This window comes from Liolophura sinensis, chromosome 2 (assembly GCF_032854445.1).
Source record: "Liolophura sinensis isolate JHLJ2023 chromosome 2, CUHK_Ljap_v2, whole genome shotgun sequence".
NCBI classification, from domain to species: domain Eukaryota; kingdom Metazoa; phylum Mollusca; class Polyplacophora; order Chitonida; family Chitonidae; genus Liolophura; species Liolophura sinensis.
The window spans coordinates 19,468,155-19,489,349 of record NC_088296.1 but is presented as its reverse complement, the minus strand read 5'-3'; the positions used below and the strand labels follow the sequence as shown (position 1 = coordinate 19,489,349).

Below are 21,195 nucleotides of genomic sequence, written 5' to 3'. Positions count from 1 at the left end.
GTCTGAGGGAATGAGATGATTCTGTTAATGCTATTCTATTCATTTAACATAAAGATTCTTTGAGACTAACAGGATATTACGATGAATATGACACAATATTCTGTTATAATAACAGAATACATTCTAGCATCACTCAGACAACAGAGTTTCTGTTAAAATGAAACAGATTGATTTCTTGAGTGTATCCACCCTATATACAAAGGTATGTATAGATCGTGGCACACAAAAAGAGCTCATAGCCTTATGTTCTCGTAATTACGTGACTGCAATGTAATAGTCAGAATGCGGGTTTTTTCTCTTGCAACTATATACGTAACTAGCAGCCTGAGTCTGTTCAACAGAAATCATGGCGTTATGTAACTATGTAACTGCCATCTAAAAGCCATCTTCAAAGTTCTCATCTTTAGTATATATGATTTCGTCTATAGGCGTATAATAGCTGAGTGCTCATGCTGTCATGTTCAAGTACGTGTAAGTAGACGCGCCCTATAAGGACGAGTAAGTGCTAATAGCTAATAAGTGCTGATCACCTATACGTGTAACTAACACTAACATTAAACATGTCTGTTTAATTAACGAACCGCTAGTGGCATTATTTTCTGCGAAATCACGTAACTATAGCATAGGACAGCTATGATATGGTGACTTTTTAAAGGCAAAGAATACACTAAAATAAAATATTTTATCAGATGAAAGACCATTAAACACTGTCCAGAAGAACATCTTGACTTATTATTGTAGAATTTTTTTCAATCGACTTAAATGCATTTAAAACATAGGATTCTATGGTGGTCTGTTGGGACCCAAAGGGTATCAGTGACGTCACAGGAATATGTTTGACTTGAAATAGTTCTTTTCAAGGTCCAGTTGTTAAATGCATCCATAGCTCTAAATGAAGATTCATTTTGAATAATGAAATGCAGAAATCTATGTGTGTCAAGTGGCAAAAAGCTGAAGTGACATCTCTGGCTTCAGTATGGTCAGAGAAGACCACAGTAAATTCTAAAGTTTTATATGTATTTTACTGAGTCGAAAAATACACTAAAAACATAAATCAATCTGACATGTACATCATGCTCGTGTGTTTTTGCTTGTAAAGCACCGAAAGACCTACATATGTCCACACGTGACTTGGTTAGTTTACAAAACTCTCATAGCGTTATGTTCTGGTATCCACATTAAATGTGAGATGTAGTTTGCGGTAATTAGAAAGCAATATGGCGATATCAAACAATCAAAAAGAGCGAGTAAGTCGCTACATCCAAGAGCCTAGCTGTCGATAACTGGTAATCTTTCGTTTGTTTCATGAATGGCCTTAGTTTATCTTGATGTGTCACATTTTATACTGATAAACTTAATAGCTTACAAATGTTTTCGAATACATGTACGCTAGATATGGTGGTATTTCGTTCGTAGGGCCATTTGCTCACTTTAACTTTCGAGAAAGATCAATTGTCTTCCATTAGAATGGTAAACATGTATCTATCTATACATGTTCATTTACGCAGTATACACGCGAGAAAATCGTATCAAATCGAACTTTCGCCAAGTCTCGGCCATGTACCTGCTGGGTGCTCGAAATAGAAACTCTTGACAACGAAATCCTATATATGTAGTTCCATTGTATTTACAGGTAAAAAACAAAACTTAAATAAATTCACACCTCAAATAAATTCATAGCAAATAGTCATGTTGGACGAAATTTTCAAGCAGCCAGCAGGTACCTTGCCTGGACTTGGCGAACGTTCGAGTTCCAAACAAGGCGGACGATTGGTTCGACTTGGTCGATTCAAAGGTTAAAAGACGGTTTACCGATGTTGACTTTGTGTGTTCAGCCAGTTCAGCGAGTGGTAAAGTTGAAAAAAAAGCTGAAGTTCAAAATTCCTGGGAATGGCGTAAAACAATAAATAAATGAATAAATGAACAAGCAAACAAACAATCAAATAAATAAGGAAATCCCCAGCACTGCACAAAAAATGGATCATAGAAAAATACCAGAAAACTGTATGTAGATTTCCAGTGGATGGTCAGCAAACAACACCATTTCAGTGTACATTTCATGGCGTGTCCGTTACAGTGGCATGTGCATGTGCTTATAACACTCAGCTAAAAAACTGATTTAACACGAACATAGCCTTGTAATCAAGTGTAAATTTCAAATACTTTCTATATATGTGGCTGAATGAAGCGTCATATGTTACTGGGTGGAGCGTTATTATGTTACTAGGTGGTAGCCTCATAGTGTGTCTGGGATACGACGTTATAATGGTGCTGGGATGGAATGTGACTGAGTGGAGCGTTAAAATGTCACGGATTGATGCGTTATACTGTCACGGATTGTAGCTTTATAACACATTATAGCTTGAGTGGAACTTTATAATGTGACTGAGCGGAGCATTATAACGTTACTGGGATGGACCGTCATAATGTGACGATGCGTCGAGCGTTTTATTGTGACTGAGTGGAACTTTATAATGTGACTGAGCGCAGCGTTATAACGTTACTGGGATGGACCGTCATAATGTGACGATGCGTCGAGCGTTTTATTGTGACTGAGTGGAACTTTATAATGTGACTGAGCGGAGCATTATAACGTTACTGGGATGGACCGTCATAATGTGACGATGCGTCGAGCGTTTTATTGTAACTAAGTGGAACTTTATAATGTGACTGAGTGGAGCGTTATAACGTTACTGGGATGGAACGTCATAATGTGGCGATGCGTCAAGCGTTTTATTGTGACTCAGTGGAACTTTATAATGTGACTGAGTGGAGCGTTATAACGTTACTGGAATGGAACGTCATAATGTGACGATGCGTCGAGCGTTTTATTGTGACTGAATGGAACTTTGTAATGTGACTGAGCGGAGCGTTATAACGTTACTGGAATGGAACGTCATAATGTGACGATGCGTCGAGCGTTTTATTGTGACTGAGTGGAACTCTATAATGTGACTGAGTGGAGCGTTATAATGTTACTGGGATGGAACGTCATAATGTGACGATGCGTCGAGCGTTTTATTGTGACTGAGTGGAACTTTATAATGTGACTGAGTGGAGCGTTATAACGTTACTGGGATGGACCGCCATAATGTGACGATGCGTCGAGCGTTTTATTGTGACTGAGCGGAACTTTATAATGTGACTGAGTGGAGCGTTATAACGTTACTGGGATGGAACGTCATAATGTGACGATGCGTCGAGCGTTTTATTGTGACTGAGTGGAACTTTATAATGTGACTGAGTGGAGCGTTATAACGTTACTAGGATGGAACATCAAGCAAAAATATGACGAGTGGAGCGTTATAATGTGACTGTGTGGAGCGTTATAATATTACTGAGTTGGGCGTGATAATGCTACTGGAATAGAACGTCATAATGTGACGGGGCGGAGCGTTATAATGTGACTGGGGAGTAGCATTATAATGCGATTAATGTACTGATTGTTGTGGGACACGAAATACTACCGCTGACCCCGGCCTAATTAGCCAATTAAAAACCTGTTCATATGATTTCACTGCACAGCTGTAAGCCATGTACTGTATCGTGTGTCATTCAAATGACACAAAGGATTTACAACTTCAGTTAGGGGGAAATCCCACCTAGTCAACCTGGGGGGCCAATATTGCATTTTGTAAATAAAGACAATGAAAGGAGAAGAAAACATAAAAATGATGCCAAAATCAGATGAAAGAGCGTCAAAACTTATTTGCAAATATCATCATTTTTATTGTTTAGGGGGGGGGGGGGTGTCAAGAGAAAAGGGTATTTGAAAATATTTTTGTATGGTGTACCTAATATTTTTGTACCTAATAATACTTGCTCATTTACATATTTTGAGCGGAATTATGCCAGACATATTATATTTGCCAAACTAGCAGCCTACATTTTTTGACAACACATCACATTTAGTTGACCCCTTTGCATTGTTTAAATGTGATTGTATGCTAAATGTGATGACAACACTGTATTTTGAGTAATTCTAGGCCACTCACATCTATTAAATTCCAATTTACATCATTGCATTTTATACTTATTTCTGCCTTAGCCACGGTGCCATGTAAATCGCTACTATTTGTGCATTTGCGTGAACATTTAGGACAAAACCCTAAATGAGTTAAATTGACAAGAGGCTGTATTTCACCGATTACGTGTGATCACTTGCCAGCTATCACACTGTCGTCGCTGCTCCGGTTTTACTTTCTATGATGTAAGTCTTTAATTATATTGAAATTGCAGTAGGTTTTGTTATACCTACTGCAAAATCAAGACAAGCAGCGCTCTCCACTGTCAAAAATGTAGTTTAAGGCCTACACCCAAATGTAGTGTAAGGCCTACACCCAATTGTAGTGAAGGCCTACATCCAAATGTAGTGTAAGGCCTACACCCAAATGTAGTATAAGACCTACATACAAATGTAGTGTAAGGCCTTCACACAAATGTAGTGTAAGGCTACACACAAATGTAGTGTAAGGCCTACACACAAATGTAGTGTAAGGCCTACACACAAATGTAATCTAAGGATTTTCCCAAATGTAGTGTAAGGCCTACACCCAATGAGGTGTAAGGCCTACACACAAATGTAGTGTAAGGCCTATACCCAAATGTAGTATAAGGCCTACGCACAAATGTAATCTAAGGATTTTCCCAAATGTAGTGTAAGGCCTACACCCAATGTAGTGTAAGGCCTACACCAAAATGTAGTGTAAGGCCTATACCCAAATGCAGTGTAAGGCCTACGCACAAATGTAATGTAAAGATTTCCCAAATGTAGTCTAAGGCCTAGACCCAAATGTAGCGTAAGGATTTTCCCAAATGTAATGTAAGGGTTACACCCAAATGTATTGTACGGCCTACACCCAAATGTAGTGGACATGAACGCGATCGTCTTTTGGGTGTATACATTTTGTCTGTATATCATTTCTTGCTTCCCATCATTTCTTTCCGTCCACATGTTAGATTCGAGAGACAATCCCATTAAAAAAATTGTTTCTGACGAATGTGAGCCATACCTGATGTCAGGAAATTACAAGTAGTGACAAAACAATCGACATTCTTGTATGTTCTGTGGATCTGAAGAGGTTTCCGATGGACTAAAGGAAGTAGGAAGGCATATTCACATACATGTACATGTATATGTCTTTAGAAACAGGCACTCAGATCGTGGACAATTTCTTCAAGAAATATTTTTTTTAACTCTGATGAAGCTTGAATTTAGACAATGAAACAATCAATCGATTAATCTGTTAATCAATCAATGAGTCAATTCTCAAAGAGCTTGCAAAGTGATATCGAAGTTGTTGTAGTCTGTAGGTCTCGCTTCAGCCGTGGGAATTGCACGTGTCCTCTGCTATCACGTTGTGGAATTCACCTCTGGACAATTCTGCTGTGGCTTTTAGTCGGGAGGTTCTCAAGTATCTGTTGAAGTGCGGTGCTTTCTCTGCGTGCCCTGTCCGTTTTCCTCTCGGCACCGATAGCCATGACGAGTCACACGAGCATTCTTAGTACAATCACTAATTAATAATATTCTATCGTTGTGTTGTGTTTATATGCTGCAGGTAGTTACAGGTTTGGCTCTTGCATTTAGTGGGAATCAGACAGTAACGGCGGGCAGATTAGTTCGTTCGATAGTGTACGTCATACAAACACCTGTAGCGCCTTCAGAGAAAACCCATGTTGATTCTCATTGAAGGGCCGTCGCTGACTCTCTTCCCTAAAGCACATTTCTCGCTGTAGACGATCAGCCCCTGGTGAATGAGGTCGCTGGCTCGAGTCCAGTTCTGGACTGAGACTTTTTCAGTAGGTTTATCAGGGTGGTGTTTTTTTTTGTTCTTTTTTTTTTATTTATTTATTTTTTTTTTGTTTCTGCTTTTTCCCTGCATTCCGGTTTTGCTCCATCCATATATTCGAAAGCCTCCATTTAGCGAACAGGTATAGTTTCGAGTTGCGCTTAGAACCAATCAAAATTGACATCCCTGATATATTCTTGCTTGATGTCAGTGTACGCAGTGAAGCGACTTGTCTTATATCCACAGCATGACTTTTCAGTGGTTTATTTATTAAACCCACAACCATCCGCATGTTGCTGCAAGACCTTGGAACGAACGACCGGTTAGTCAGGGTGAGCTGAACTTGAACTCACAGCGACCACGTGGTGAGAGACTTTTGAACTACTGTCCCGAACTATAGCACGCCAGCATGCACTAGGCCACGGAGGCTCCACTCTCCAGTGGGGAAGCACTGTCATACAGGGACTAACCAGGTAATTAAGATGCTTGCGTTTCAGTTACTAGGACACACGTGGTACTGTTTAGAACAGTTGTAAATTCAGCCGCTTTAACTGTTCGTGGAACCTTGTTAACAGTATCCAAAAAATTGAATCTGTTAAATTTAATAGAAAGTCTATTGTCTGCATGAGTGATGCTGGAATTTATTCTGTTATTATAACAGAATATTCTGTCATATTCAACATAATATCCAGTTAGTCTAAGAAAATCTTCATGTTAAATTAATAGAGTACACTGTATGTATGTATATTTAACCTAAGGCTGTACGTCTGCGTCATATGTCGGTAAAACTGCCACAGGTCCGCGGTTTATGCCGGTATTTCGCATTCCTCATAATCCTAACCACCATTGTATAAGTGAAAAAAGAAATCCCCATAGATATGAAAGTAAACACCAGTCACGTTAAGAAACAAATAAACAAATAAATTAATGAACAGTAAAATCAATAAATTTGATGCAGGTATGATGTGGTGTTTTCATGATCGTGGTATTAAGTTTGAATGGCTTAAACTTTAGTTGCTGCTTTACAAATATATAACACATGATACATGACACGCGTACAGACAAGCCATTGCTTCCTTCAATTTACGGGACCGGCACTGACACATGTTACAGTTGTTCTCGTCTCGTACAAATCCGGTACGACAATACATCCAACATTCTGTAAGGACACACACTGGGATCTCGATTAGACTCTTCTTGACTGAATATCTGGCAAAAACGGGAGATTTGTTCAAGGCACTCTCGTTTCCTTTACGCATAAACATGACCAGTGTTATGACAGTAAAAACTTCTTGACTTAAAACAACCACAATCGTATAAGTAAATATGCGAACACTCTATTGGAGCTAGAATTTCTTTAATGTGATTTATCTGCAAAGTTTCAGAGAAAACAGTGCCGATATCATGGGGAGGAAGCACGAGGCAGACAATAGTAAAAAAAATGTTCCGTCTTGTGGACATCGCAGGTCGATTTTCATATCATCACGTGACTCTCATTCATCAGTTCTATTTGCTGGGAGAGCCTGGAGGAGCTGCAAGTAGAAGAGAAAATAGAGTAGATCTAATGTCTTGATGTTGAATTATATTACTCACGGTAACTGTCTATCTGGTGCAACACAATTATTTAGACCAAATTTTAATTATTTAATTATTTCTCAACGAAATCAATAGGTATTCAATCAAATCACGTCACAGCAAGTCTTTATCCATATACTGTATGTTTAATATTTGGACACAGTTATTTTGAGTTTTATTTATGCAATGTAGCTGATGGTAACATTTAGCAGTTTTAAACTTTGGATGCTTTAGCGTTATTTATTTATTTGTTTATTTATTTGATTAGTGTTTTACGCGGTACTCAAGAATATTTCGCTTATACCACGGCGGCCAGCATAATGGTTTTAGCGTTATGAAGCATATGTATTCATGGCAGATAATATGCCTGGATTTCTGATTACATGTATGTGGCGTTAAACTACACATATGTATTTGTAATATGAAATGCAGAAAATGTCGATAAATATAGAATAACTGCTGAAGACGCTTACCAGGCCGACATTGGCAGATGTCACAGTTGTTGTCGTCTCGTACATTTCCGTAAAAGCAATACATCCGACATTGGGGCGGGCACACAGTGTAATCTTTATTAGGTTCTGAAACAGAAAATGAAAACATTTACTAGAATCTTTGTGTTGATGTTCGGAACACAAATGACAGCGCACCGATGTCCCAGAGAGTAGGAACTTCTTATAAAAGACTTACAGCAAAGAGAGTGAAGCTCGTGCAGCGATGGCAGTGTGACAGTTGGTAAATGTTCACACGTAGCCGGTGAAATACGGCGTCTTGTCAATTTACCTCAGTTATTCTAACTGTTCATGTAAATGCTTAAAACTAGCAGATGTTACAGTTGTTCTCGTCTCGTATAAATCCGTTACGACAATACATCAGGCGTTCTGGAGGCCACACACTGGGTTCTCGATTAGGCTCTATGAGAGACGTTTAAAATATCAGTTTAACCTGTAGTTTAAATGTTCTGCACACAACTGACTGTCACAGTTCTCAAAGTATCTTGGAAGTCGTACTCTGCTCAGACAGCCTTATACTCTACCCACATAAGAATGTATGATTTGTCGTAAATATGGATGATAAAGTACAGAAGCGGAACTCGTTCCCGCATTTCTTTTCCTTTTCTTTATTGAAATGCAGGTATACATTTTAAACCAGAATTATCAAAATGTTAATGGGGAAACCTGACTGGGGATAATGGCTTCTTCCAGGCATAGGCCGGTTTTCTGCGCACGTAAACCTAAACGCAATGAGACATATTTATTTACTTGTTGTTTCTTTCTTTATTGGAGTTTTACCCTGAACTCCAAAATATTTCATTTGTATGACGGTGGCCAGCATTTTGGTGGGGTGAAACCGGACAGAGCCCGATGGAAGCCCACAACCGCCCGCAGGTTTCTGGAAAACTTTCTCACGTGCCACCGGAGAGCAAACTAGCAAGTACTGAATTTGAAATCAAGGGGGGCCTTAACAAAGTTCTTCCTACTACAGGCCTATGCCATTTTACATACCCATGCAGGAATTAGCTGGGAGCTGTAATAGACAGGATATCATGCTCACCTCTGGTACAGAGGCCGGCCTCAATAGCACAGTTGGTAAAGCGTCCGCTTCGGTAGCGGTAGATCCAGGGTCACTCCAGGATCGAGTCACACCTAAGACTTTAAAAGAGGAAGTTGCAACTTCCTTGTTTGGCGTTCGGCATGAAGGGGATAGTGCAACGACTGGTTGACCCGTATAAGTATAATGACTCGGACGGAGCGCCTTACTTGCCTTCGGTAAGGCGTCTCAGTGAAGCAGCACTAAATAAAAGAGCGGTAGAAATCCGTCCTGCCACAAGGAGGCACATTACATGCACACTAAAGATTCCTTCGTCGTCATATGACTAAAAATTGTTAAGTACGACGTTAAACCCCAAGCACTCACTCACTTACCTCTGGTGCAGAAAAGAGCCCCACTCTTCTCTACTTCCCATTTTCCCGACATGCACACACGTACAGAAGTGCGCGCACATCCATCTTCTACTACTACATATAGTGAAAATTATCCTTCTTTTTGTGAGAGGGGAAATCCTCCCTATTAGCTTACCTTCACGGCAGGCACAGGTGTCACAGCCATCTGCATCCCTCACATTACCATAGGGACAGAAAACCTGACAGACACCCGGACACTGGAACGGTGGGCTTTCCGCTTAAAAACAAGACGAATAGTTTTGTCATCCAATTGTTTTGATTTATTTATTGATTTTATTGGTGTTTTACGCTGTACTCAAGAATATTTCACTTATACGACGGCGGCCAGCATTATGGTGGGTGGAAACCGGGCAGAGCCCGGGGGAACCCACGACCATCCGCAGGTTGCTAGAAGACCTTCCCACGTACGGCCGGAGAGGAAGCCAGCATGAGCTGGGCTTGAACTCACAGCGACTGCATTGGTGAGAGACTCCTGGGTCATTACGCTGCGCTAGCGCGCTAACCGACTGAGCCACGGAGGCCCCTCAATTGTTTTGAGAGCACGGACATTGACAACACAGATTAGATTCGCATGATATACCACAGTAATATAACTCCAAAACCATTCACGCTGTAATGTGTTTTAATCTCCTTACTTATCTCTATATCGTGTCAAGTTATCCGACAAAACCTTGTGAAAAGTAAATGTAATTGTTCTTTCAGTTTGTTCATAATTTAAAGAGTCACACGTCTAAATTATATCAGTTAAATGCTTCTGACGTTCCCTAACTGTGACCACAGGAATCTCCCTGGAGTTGGCACTATGTCGCAAGTTCGAATCAAGCTTGTCACAGCTTTACTGCAGCTTTAGGTCAGTGTGATTTTTTTATTGGGCTAAGGGCGGTGTTTCACTGAGCATGTACGCCGCTGTCCTATAAATAAATAAGACACTATACAAAGAATTAAACGATTAAATAAATAAGTAGTGATCACTACGGTTATGATGGAATTGAATGACATTTTGTATCATCCCAAACAAAGTATAAACCAAGCAGAATAAAATAAAGAACGATTTAGATTAAACCTACCCATTCCCAGAGCGATCAGCACAGCGAAAGCTAGCCACAATTTCAACATGATGAAAATCGACGTAGTAGGACTTGTCCAATACTGAAGAATTCCCCGAAGAATGCCAGCCTTTTATATAACATTTATTTATTTCATCGATACGCCTTGTATAATGCCATGTGTTATCTATAACTGTGTAATGATTTTTTACACGCAGGTGCGGTATAATTAAAAATATACAATAATATCTGCACAGGGATCAAATAACAGCGGTATAATTTAGTAACGTAGTCAGACGTTTTGATAGGTCAGTCGTACGTTTATTTTAAAGGGTTATCCAACGGAATATCATCGGCCAGTAACGACAGTACCCCCATAATGCTATAGCAATTTATGCTAGATATATTTGGTGATAAATCTTGTAAAATGCTTGTATAATGTATGAATGTATCAACAATCATGACATTTAACGAAATGTTTTGGAGTTCTATGCAATCGGCAGTGCCATTTGATACCATTTCTTTCTGATTATGCTCTCTTTCTGCGGGACATTACACCAAAATTGAAAACCATTAATCGGACGTATGGACAAATATGGGCTAAATCGCTGTCCATGTAAGTTGGTATTCCAAAAACTCATCCACATTAATACTGCACATAATATTAGTTTACTCTAAGCACCGATATGCAACCTAATATCACACGATCACACCTACGGCAGAAATAACCTTCAAATCCCACTTAAGGTACCAGAAAGCTGGTACCTTAAGTGAAAGAAAGGTAAAAATCAAAGAAAGGTTCCTCAGAAAGACAGCTGAAAAGTATGTAAAAAATGTTTTCACATTTTTTTTTACATTTTTAAAGAGCTTTTTGCATTAAATTGCATGCATCATGGGCTCTACGAACCATACAGCTAGTGTTCAAGTATTCTGACGTCACAAAAAGATAAGAAGATAAGAACTTACATACACGTTCTGTAGACACGTGAAGCATGTATATGTGCACGCCGCTAAGATCCAATGTGTCACTGAATTGAATAGACGGGCCGCAAAACGGAGGCCGTGATTCGAACGAATGGACATCCCACCCGCCGCTCAGTCTGTTCTACAGACTCGAAAAGAAAATCTCCTCCAAAATATACACCTGTGGTGTACCCTATGTGGATCGGAATTATCAACAATGACGAATGTCCTTCAGATGTATACTGTTTATATTTATGTTAGTCTTTAAGGTATATCAGTCTTCCATCTGTCCATTATCACCAAGTCGTCGTTGTGTGACTGATTGGAAGCAAATGAACGTTACACGTTTGAATTTTATAGCATTAAGTCCACCGAAGTAAGTAATGTCAAGTAACACACAGTTTCAGAAATTACAGTAAAGAAAATAACAGAAAAGATTAGTGGTAAGGTTCGTACCTTATCACATGGGATAAAAAAAGACAGTGTTGTTTAATGTGATGCTAGAATGTAATTTGTTATTGCAACAGGCTCTTCTGTTAAATATAACGCACATATTCTAGTAATTCAACATAACCAATTCTATTAGAATACATTCTAGCATCCCTTAAACAACAGATTTTCTGTTAAATTTAACATATTAATTTTTTGAGTGAAAACTCTTTTTAAAACAGTTATCTTCTGTAAAACTGGTGGAACAACACCTTGTCAGGTTTGAGGCCCATTGTTTTTGTATACTAAAGTTTTCACCAATGGGATACCGGCAGAAGTCCGAAGTACATCGGGCTTATTACGTCATTTCAGTGACGCTGGGCATTCCACTGCCGATTCAACAGCGCGACATCACACTGGGAAGACCAGATACATCACAGATGAAACCGCAGCACGCAACATGTTTCACGTCGCGCGAGAAAGATGTGTTATGAGTAAGTCCTGTGTCACACTAGCTCTACGTTTTGTGAGAGGAAAATATGCCCGGTATCCCATAAGCATTCATTTAGTTGTGCTGGACAGAACAGATTCGCGGACACAAATTAGTGCGTAGATGTATACAGTTTTTACCCCTTAAAATAAACCTCATGTTTCTTACCTTTCCCACAATGCTTATCTCTCAAATTCAATTCCACAGTTCGTATGATGATGAAGTGCAGCGGCTTGTCCTCCAATCGCTTGGTTTAGAGTACATTTCTCATGATTTCTTGGGGCCTCCGTGGCTCAATCAGTTAGCGGGCTAGCGCAGCGTAATGACCCAGGAGCCTCTCACCAATGCGGTCGCTGTGAGTTCAAGCCCAGCTCATGCTTGCTTCCTCTCCGGCCGTAAGTGAGAATGTCTGCCAGCAACCTGCGGATGGTCGTGGATTTCCCCCGGGCTGTGCCCGGTTTCCACCCACCATAATGCTGGCCGCCGTCGTATAAGTGAAATATTCTTGAGTACGGCGTAAAACACCAATCAAAAAAAAAATCATGATTTCTTTTCCTGTACATTGTTGTGGACATGTACTGTTGGTAAAGTACATTTAACAGTTCTTGTTTAATTCATAAAAAATAAAATAAATTAAAAAAAAACAATGAAAATAGAAAGTACTGTTTGCGGGACAGGCTGTACACGGACAGGGAATATAACAGACCGGCGGGCCACTGAAAGGATGAGGTGGTTTCTCAAAATAGAACTGTCATTATGATCAACCTGTTTTGTGTTCACGCCAACACACAAAAGGAAACTGTTCCCTATTCAGCTATACCCTATGTGTATGTACATACAAAAGGAAACTGTTCCCTATTCAGCTATATACATTCCGGGGTGAATGATTTCCCTAGGAGACAAATATGTAAATAAATTAAAATAAAGCATGGAGAAAAGAGGTCCTTCTTGGCAATTAAAGAATATGTTCCCCCATTTAGGCCCACGTACAGCGAATGGAGAGAACTGTTTCTTGTCAACAGTTAAAGGAAATGATCCGTATTCAACTGAAGTGCAGCATGAGAAGCGCTTTCCGTTGTCATTTAAAGGAGGTGCACTCCACGTATGTACAGGGTCTTGGTTGATTTATTGATGTGATCGATATTTTACGCCGTGCTAAAAAATATTTCATTTATACGGCGACACTCATCATCATGGAAACGGGACAAAGCCTAGCAGACCTTCCCACGTACGGCGGGGGAGGACGCCATTATGAGCTGGACTAGAGCTAACCCGCAAACCACTCGACCTTTCATTAAGCTTTGCGTATAAGTGCATGCATTTTGACATGTAGGTTTTAAGACTTTCGCTTCTTCTTAATTTAAAAAGGTTTGAATTTAAGGTAGGAAGAGTGTTGCGTGCTGCAAATGGTAACCACAAGTCCTTTTTTGCGGCCTTGGTGTCGTTGCAATGACCGGTCTCTAATTGTTGAGGTCGCCGATTCGAATCCAGCTCTCGGTAGTTCTGCTGCATGCAGTCATACATGTATGTCGTTGGAATTTACCTGCTTTGTTTGGTTTTCTAAACGTGAACGCCGTCCCACAAGTGTAAGATTCTTGACTAAGGTATTAAACACTAATCAAATAAATAATGACAAAAGTTGTAACACCAGAACTTGATTATATTTTATATCAAACAAGTTCAACTCCAAGTCAACCAAACTAGTAAAGCGTATATTTGAAGTCGAGCGACCGGGGATCGAACCCAGTTCGGGTCATACCAAAGACATAAAAAATGTCATTTCTTGTTGCCTCGCTTGGTGCTCAACTCTCGTTTGGAGAGGTTAGACCAAGGAAAAATTGACTGGGTGAGGTATCAAGTTCATCATGATAATTAGGTGGCATGTACTCGCCCTGCTATAAGAATAAATGGCTCTTCGTCATCACGTGATTGACATATTGCTAAGTACGACGTAAAATCCCAAGCATACATTCATGCATACAAAGCATAGATGAGGTTTAACCTAACCTCTGTTACAGCGACCAGCACAACGAAAATGAGCAAAAACCTTGGTATGATGGTTTTCAAAGGAGCTGGATTGGTAGTAGCAATTATTATAATATTTAATTAAGGAAAGAATTCTAGCTTATAAGAACGTAAATATTGTATAACGTATATTAATGCATTGACATGGACGAAGTATATTAAACTCTTTCTACTCCTGACAGACTTCTGCTGTGTTATCTAACATCAGTTGTGTAACACAATATTTACCATTATTGACGATACTGACATATTGTTGGAAAATCGCTGTCATTTGCGATATTCCATGCGATATGGTAACAACTAGAATGTTTAAATTCGTTCATTCAAACGTTTATTGATAACACCACCTAGTTTAAAATTGTCTAAATAAAGAGCTCTCTTATTTAGCCGAGTAATCTATTTAATACGTAATTTAGCAATATATTGAGTCATAACACCCATTGTGTGTGATAATGTATAACCATAAAAAGAAGTATAATTAATGTTATGTCATTTCAGAGAAATGCTTTTATGTTATACATGCATCTAGCGTCAGTACTAATGCAGGCGGTCGCAGGCCTGTCGTACTTGAGAAAGTTGACCATCAACCTGTGAATGCTCGTAGGTTTCCTCCAGGGTTGGTTCGATTTTCTGCCACTATGATGCTGGCCGCCGTCGTATAAGTGAAATATGCTTGAATACTTTGTAAAACTCCAGTCAAGCAAATAAATAATAATAATAAAAAAATATCTAGTTGATGTAGGATATGCCAGTCAAAAAATCACGTGACTTGTAAACGGCAGATCGGGGGATCAATCCTACGTCGGGTCATACAGAAGATGGTTATACAACCTCACTTGAAACTCGGCGTAATTGTGTAGGTAATTGGCAATTTTCACTTACACTGACGAAGAGGTGTCACTCGGTGTGTTTTAATGTATATTGCGTCTTATTATGGCAGGGCAAGTCCATGTCGCCAAAGTGCTGCCGATCCCGAAATATCATGTCAAAAATACCCCACCGAATCAAATTATACTACACCGGGCCAACCAGTCCTGTTTCCTGCCATGTACATACATATACAATAAATGAGTTTTCAAATATTATAGTTGGTTACGATTGCGTTTCTCATATTGATTTAATGGTAATGCGAGGATATTTATTGGGTTGCCTCACTGGAACTCCTTTCCAAAGACACCCAGTCACGTTATACTGACACGGGATTGACCAGCATTTGGTTAATTCTCCTTAATGCTTAGCACCGCACGAGGTAATACCAATATAACCAATGTTCAAGTTTTAATAGGTATCACTCGAGTCAGAATTGAACCACAGATTTACAGTTTTATCAGACCGACGCTCTAGTCGCTACAACACGTAATGGCGGACAAAGATGTTCGTTTATAAAGTTTGGCTCGCATCGTCACAGCGTCACTGGGGAGAATCCAAGTCGAATCTCACCTTTGACGTCAAGATTGGAAGCCATTGGTTGTCTCCTATGGGGTTGTTCTTGAGCAAGTCGATCACACCCTGTCAGCGAGGTGGCGGATTCGAATCCGATGCTTGCTGGTTCGAATATGCTTCTCTGTGTCAGAGAGCTTAAACATCTGTCAAAAGCGTGAGATTTGTTCAGGGCTCTCCCATTTTCTTCATGCATAAAGATAACCGTTTTCACATACGTGGAAAAGTTCTGAGTACGTACGACTTTAAGAACCCACTATAGAAAGAAACACGTTATTGAAGCTGAAATCGGTTTAATCTGATTATCTACAAAACATTACAGAAAAGTGTGAAAATATCAAAGCGCGGGAGCTCTAGACAGACGCCTTGTGCACTTCAACTCATGTACGTACTTGTGTCAGTAGTGGGGTAGTTGACTACAGGGCACTTCCGTTTTCCCCACACATACCCTTAAGTGTCTTTTTAACTGCAAGAAAGGAAGAAGAAAGGCCACTGAAACGAAGTATTATCGGATTAAAGACCATTAAACACTGTCCAGTAAAAAGGTTCGAAGCGTTCTTTTAAAGATTTTTCCAGCCGAGAAAAACAGTTTTGAAACATCAGATTCTCGGTATAGTATATACAGTGACACAGAGGGTTTCAGAACGCCACATCCATATTTTTTTGCTTGAAATAGTTCGTTTTAACGGCCATTTGGCGAAAGCATTCATAAATCTATATTTATATGCATTTTTAATGCAGAAATCTAGCAGTCTGTGTTTTATGGCAAAGACCTGATGTGACGCCGCTGGTTCCCATATGGTCAAAACGTCCACCATTCAATACAAAGTTCAAGAAAATTCGAAGAATGTTAATTGTGAAACTATCTGCGTTCACAGGGTTTAATGATCTTTCCACTGACATATATTTTACGCTAGTGTACTCTTTGCCTTTAACACGAAAAAGCTTCCTGGCACACACCAACCAGATACATAAATAAATTAGTGATCTCAGTGGTAACACTGGAACCAGGTGTGACTGTACATGCTGAACAAGGTTTGCGTCCAGTCAGTGAAAAGAAACAAACGGGCTAAGATGTGCCCGCTTTCACGGAGATCAGAAGAACAGAAGTGAGTGACAAATTCAACATAACGCAGGTCTGAAGAAACTAGTGCTCGCTACAACACCGAGGAGCGCCCTCACAAAATCTGGCCATTTAATTACATGTACTTCAGCGATAAGTCTTGTAACATGTATCATGCATCAAACTGTAACAATGAAAATTGGTGTATTATAGTGCAATACAATACTGTACAATTGTTCGTTCATTTCCGTGATATAACGATATTAAAATCAATTGTGAATTTCCATAGATTATATATCTGGACACTCAAACATTATTTAACATGTTTATCCAATGAAACCTTGTGGAATATGAAAGATCACAAACCCAATAATGCCGCAAATCTAGTAAAGCAATTACAATTAATTAAAGTTATTACACCTTGTAATAACAGGTAATACATACTGATATTAAATATTATTATTATGTCATTTATCCGAATGTCATTGTTCTATTTGAAATCCACAACCGAAATAAATCTAATACTTTCTCTTTTGTATACTTTGTGCGGGGCCTTACATGCAAATAGTATCAAGCGCACAATTTTGCTGAAAATACACCCTGGACATGTGTAGACTCGGAATCAGCGTTGCCAAATATTCACCAGAATACACGAAAACATTATCAAACTGAGACACTTTTAATGACGCCATAAGTTCAATGGCGAGTTTCCAAAGTTTTCAATGCATGTCCAATATTTCCTCAAATTTGTTCTAACCGGGATCACTCTACAAGTATATCAAATTTCAAAAGAATCCGTTCTTTGGTCCTTGAGAAGACGATTTTTAAAAGTTTTCATTAAAATCCAAGATGGCCACCATGTTTTGTGATCAAAGTTAACCAAAAACTGCCAAAATTTGCCTCGTAACCTTGTTCTTAAAATGACCAAATTTCAGCAATATCCAATAAAAACTTTTCTTTTTACAGCTCTTTAAGCTTTCAAAGAGCTTTAAAAAAAACGGAAGAAAAATAATAAAAATTCCAACGATATCAATCACGAAAGGCCACCTAAAAATTATCACTATCTTAGAATAAAGAATGAATTGAAGACTGACAAAAGGGCGATCACGACTGACTGCGTTACGCATTTATATTCAACACAGTGACGTAATGCAGACGGAGAAATATAATACGGATGTTTACTACAACTAATTATACTTTTTGTTTAGCACATGTACATACATGTACCCGAAATAAGACAAGCTATGATGGTTAAGACTTTCATCGTGTTGAGTGTGCCTCTGTAGTATGTTAAGGTAAAACTGCGTAACTTTTGACCGTTGTTGCTGTATTTATACCTGCTTGTGAGTGACAGGTAATATGCAGATACGCCTACGAGTATTGTCAGCCCTATTAACTACCTTGATAATCTATATACATTGTGCAAACTTTGAACACATATACAGGATAGAATCTGTTTTAATTAACAATTTTCTGTGTGTATCTGATCGAGCCGTCCAGGTGCACGTGCGAAGATCTGTTTGACTCGTACATTTCCTTCGTTTGTGCCTCTCACTTCTGACAGGCTTTTCATTATATTTTCATGAGATTGGACGATATGGTAAATTGAGAATTGGGCAGAAATTGTCATTTCCACACGTCAATGGATAGGCCATGCGATTGATTAAATAACTGGTGGATTTTATCACCGTGTATATTCAATTTTGATGGTCAAATTAAAATGGTATTTCGTAATAGTTAATCATAAAAGGTTGTAGGCACACTGGTTGGAATAGAACTTAAATGTTTTTTTTCTTTGTTGTGTCCCATGAAAGAGAATTTTTGTTTCACAAAATAAAACCGAAAAAAAACACATGAGACTGTGAACTTCAAAAACCAAAAGGATTGAGAAAAATATTTGGTTTTCCAGCAAATCTTGATTCTTGTATAGCAAACCATGATTTAGTGCTGGAGATGACTTGAAGGCTTCAAGGATATATGAAACACATGGTTTTTATTTCCTATGATATGGACCAAAGCGCCTTCACTTTCTTCTGGTGGCATAAAAAGGATTTTCCCGTTTGTCTGGAGCTAGTCCGAAAATTAAGTAGCCTGCTGTGGCAACGCCGTCGATGATAAGCGTCAAAACAACTTCGTTGTGGAGGAACACGCGAATTGGGATCATTAAGATGGTCCCTATTTCCCAGAATGTTAATGGATGACGTCATATCCGAATATCTCAGAACACAGTCGGAAAATGTGCATAAACCAGAGAGGTACTTTAGGCGGTAACAGTTGCCCATTGATTCAGCCTGTTATCCCATGTAAAAACTCACCTGGTAAATAACTAATAAAACTTTGTACCAAGATATGTGAACAATCAGTATTCTCAACAAAAATATAAACGCACGAAGTAATTCTTTTCTTGTTTTCTCTCATTATTAAATAACGTGTTAACTGAACAGTTAGTGTAAGTAGTCATTACCAATTGAGGCTTCCATTTCCACAAGCTTGTCACATTTTGGGGCAATAATCCGGGAACTACGGCAGCGTGAAAACAGAGTGCTCTGAGTGCTGTGAACTGTGGTTACTGACCAATCCGTTTTCGGTAAATTTGTAGAATCCCCTCTATGCCTATTAGTGAGTCCAGTTTTTTTTTTTCAGTAGTAAAGTGACATTTGTTAAATGCTATTAAAAGAGGTTTCAATATTTGAAAATATTGAAACAATAATGACTGTGCAGAGAAATGGCTATGTGCAGCGTAATGGCTTGTAAAAGGTAATTGCACTATCTCATTATTTTACAATGTGATAAATTACTGAAGGGCACATAACAGAGGCCGGTGATATTCAGTTTGCTATAACAGGGTTTCTCCAGTCTTTAACATCATCGTCGAGTTGTGCGTCAGAAATTCTGTCTACGAGGTTAAAGGTTAAACTGAGATCAGAAACAAATATGAGCTTTTCCGCATAACGGTTCTAGTCACTTACGGTTGGTTTTCTACGATTAATGTGCTACTAATAAGACTTTAATGGCGGAGTTTGTTTTTATAGTAGTTTTTAACATTATTTCGGTCATTTCACGACAATGTCTCCAGATACTACGTCTCACCCAGTCACTTTACGCTGATGCGCCAATCAGTATTTGGCCAATCCCTCCAAATACCTAGCTCCAAACAAGGTAGTATCAAGACTACCGATGTTATAGTCTTAGGAATATGGATAGAAAAATCAGCGGCTCTATCGTTTACGTGACAGACGCTCAAACCACTATACGCCACCGCAGCAGTTAATATCGGACAGAGTTGTTCGTTCATAGTTTGGATAGCGTCATTACAGAGATAACCCGAGTCGATTTTCGCCTTAGACTTCGAGATTGGAGGGGGGAGGAGCCCTGGATTGCCTTCTATGGTGTTGTACTCGTACTTATACATCCGATCAGACCGTGGTGAGTGAAGCCGCCGGTTCAAATCCGACACTCGCTGGATCGCATACGTCTTTGTGTCAAGGGGCTTGGTAGAGGCAAAGGAAATACCATTAAACACTGTTCAGGAAAAAAATTTGACTTATTTTTTTAGAATTGTTCTAACCGACTTAAATGCATTTAAAAATAGGATTCTATGGTGGTCCGTTTGGGACCAAGAGGGTATCAGAGGAGTCACAGCAATACTTTTGACATAGATTTTTTTTTTTTTTGATTGGTGTTTTACGCCGTACTCAAGAATATTTCACTTATACGACGGCGGCCAGCATTATGGTGGGTGAAAATCGGGTAGAGCCCCGGGGAAACCCACGACCATCCGCACGTTGCTGACACACCTTCCCACTTACGGCCGGAGAGGAAGCCAGCATGAGCTGGACTTGAACTCACAGCGACCGCATTGGTGAGAGGCTCCTGGGTCATTACGCTGCGCTAGCGCGCTAACCGACTAAGCCACGGAGGCCCCTCTTTTGACATAGAATAATTCATTTCAAGGTCCATTTGTTGAATGCATTCACAGCTCTAAATGAAGGTGCACTTTAAATGATGAAATATATCAAGCTATGTGTGTCAAGCTGCAAAAAGCTGTAGAGACATCACTGGTCCCAGTAGGGTCAGAAAAGTCTATAGTAGAATTCAATTGTGTTAATGTAATTTAATAGGTCAAAAAATATTATAAAAAAATTAAATCAAACTTTTTTACCAGACATTATTCAATATTTTTCATGCGACTTCATTCTAGTGGCCTCTAGTAAACTATGAGAATTTCCATATTGTATTAATCAATGTTTACATTAAATCCAAGTCTACCTCTTGCTGGCTTTCTTTGCGGTCGTACCGGCCCGGATAGCACAGTTGGTAGAGCGTCCACTTCGGGACTGGTAGATCCAGGATCAATCCTTGATATAGTCACACCTAAGACTTTAAAAGAGGAAGTTGTAACTTCCTCGCTTGG

The 21,195-nt window shown here is 39.3% G+C and overlaps 1 protein-coding gene across 1 annotated transcript; it reads right to left on the bottom strand.

Annotated features, from left to right (window-relative positions):
• Positions 1-7,140: 7,140 nt before the first annotated feature.
• LOC135463030 (BPTI/Kunitz domain-containing protein 4-like) lies at positions 7,141-10,464 on the bottom strand. The gene is made up of 4 exons (XM_064740350.1): positions 10,393-10,464; positions 9,441-9,542; positions 7,838-7,942; positions 7,141-7,321 (listed from the first exon to the last, which is right to left on the bottom strand). The coding sequence occupies exons 1-4, from the start codon at positions 10,439-10,441 to the stop codon at positions 7,296-7,298; spliced, it is 282 nt and encodes a 93-aa protein (XP_064596420.1). The 5' UTR covers positions 10,442-10,464; the 3' UTR covers positions 7,141-7,295.
• Between the last annotated feature and the right edge of the window lie 10,731 nt (positions 10,465-21,195).

Excerpts from the sequence above, each read along its gene's own strand:
- LOC135463030 (XM_064740350.1), bottom strand. The coding sequence starts at position 10,441 with ATGTTGAAATTGTGGCTAGCTTTCGCTGTGCTGATCGCTCTGGGAATG. Across the intron at positions 7,943-9,440 it reads CACCTGTGCCTGCCGTGAAG|AACCTAATAAAGATTACACT; the intron begins GTAAGCTAATAG and ends TTTCTGTTTCAG. Across the intron at positions 7,322-7,837 it reads CATCTGCCAATGTCGGCCTG|CTCCTCCAGGCTCTCCCAGC; the intron begins GTAAGCGTCTTC and ends TTCTACTTGCAG.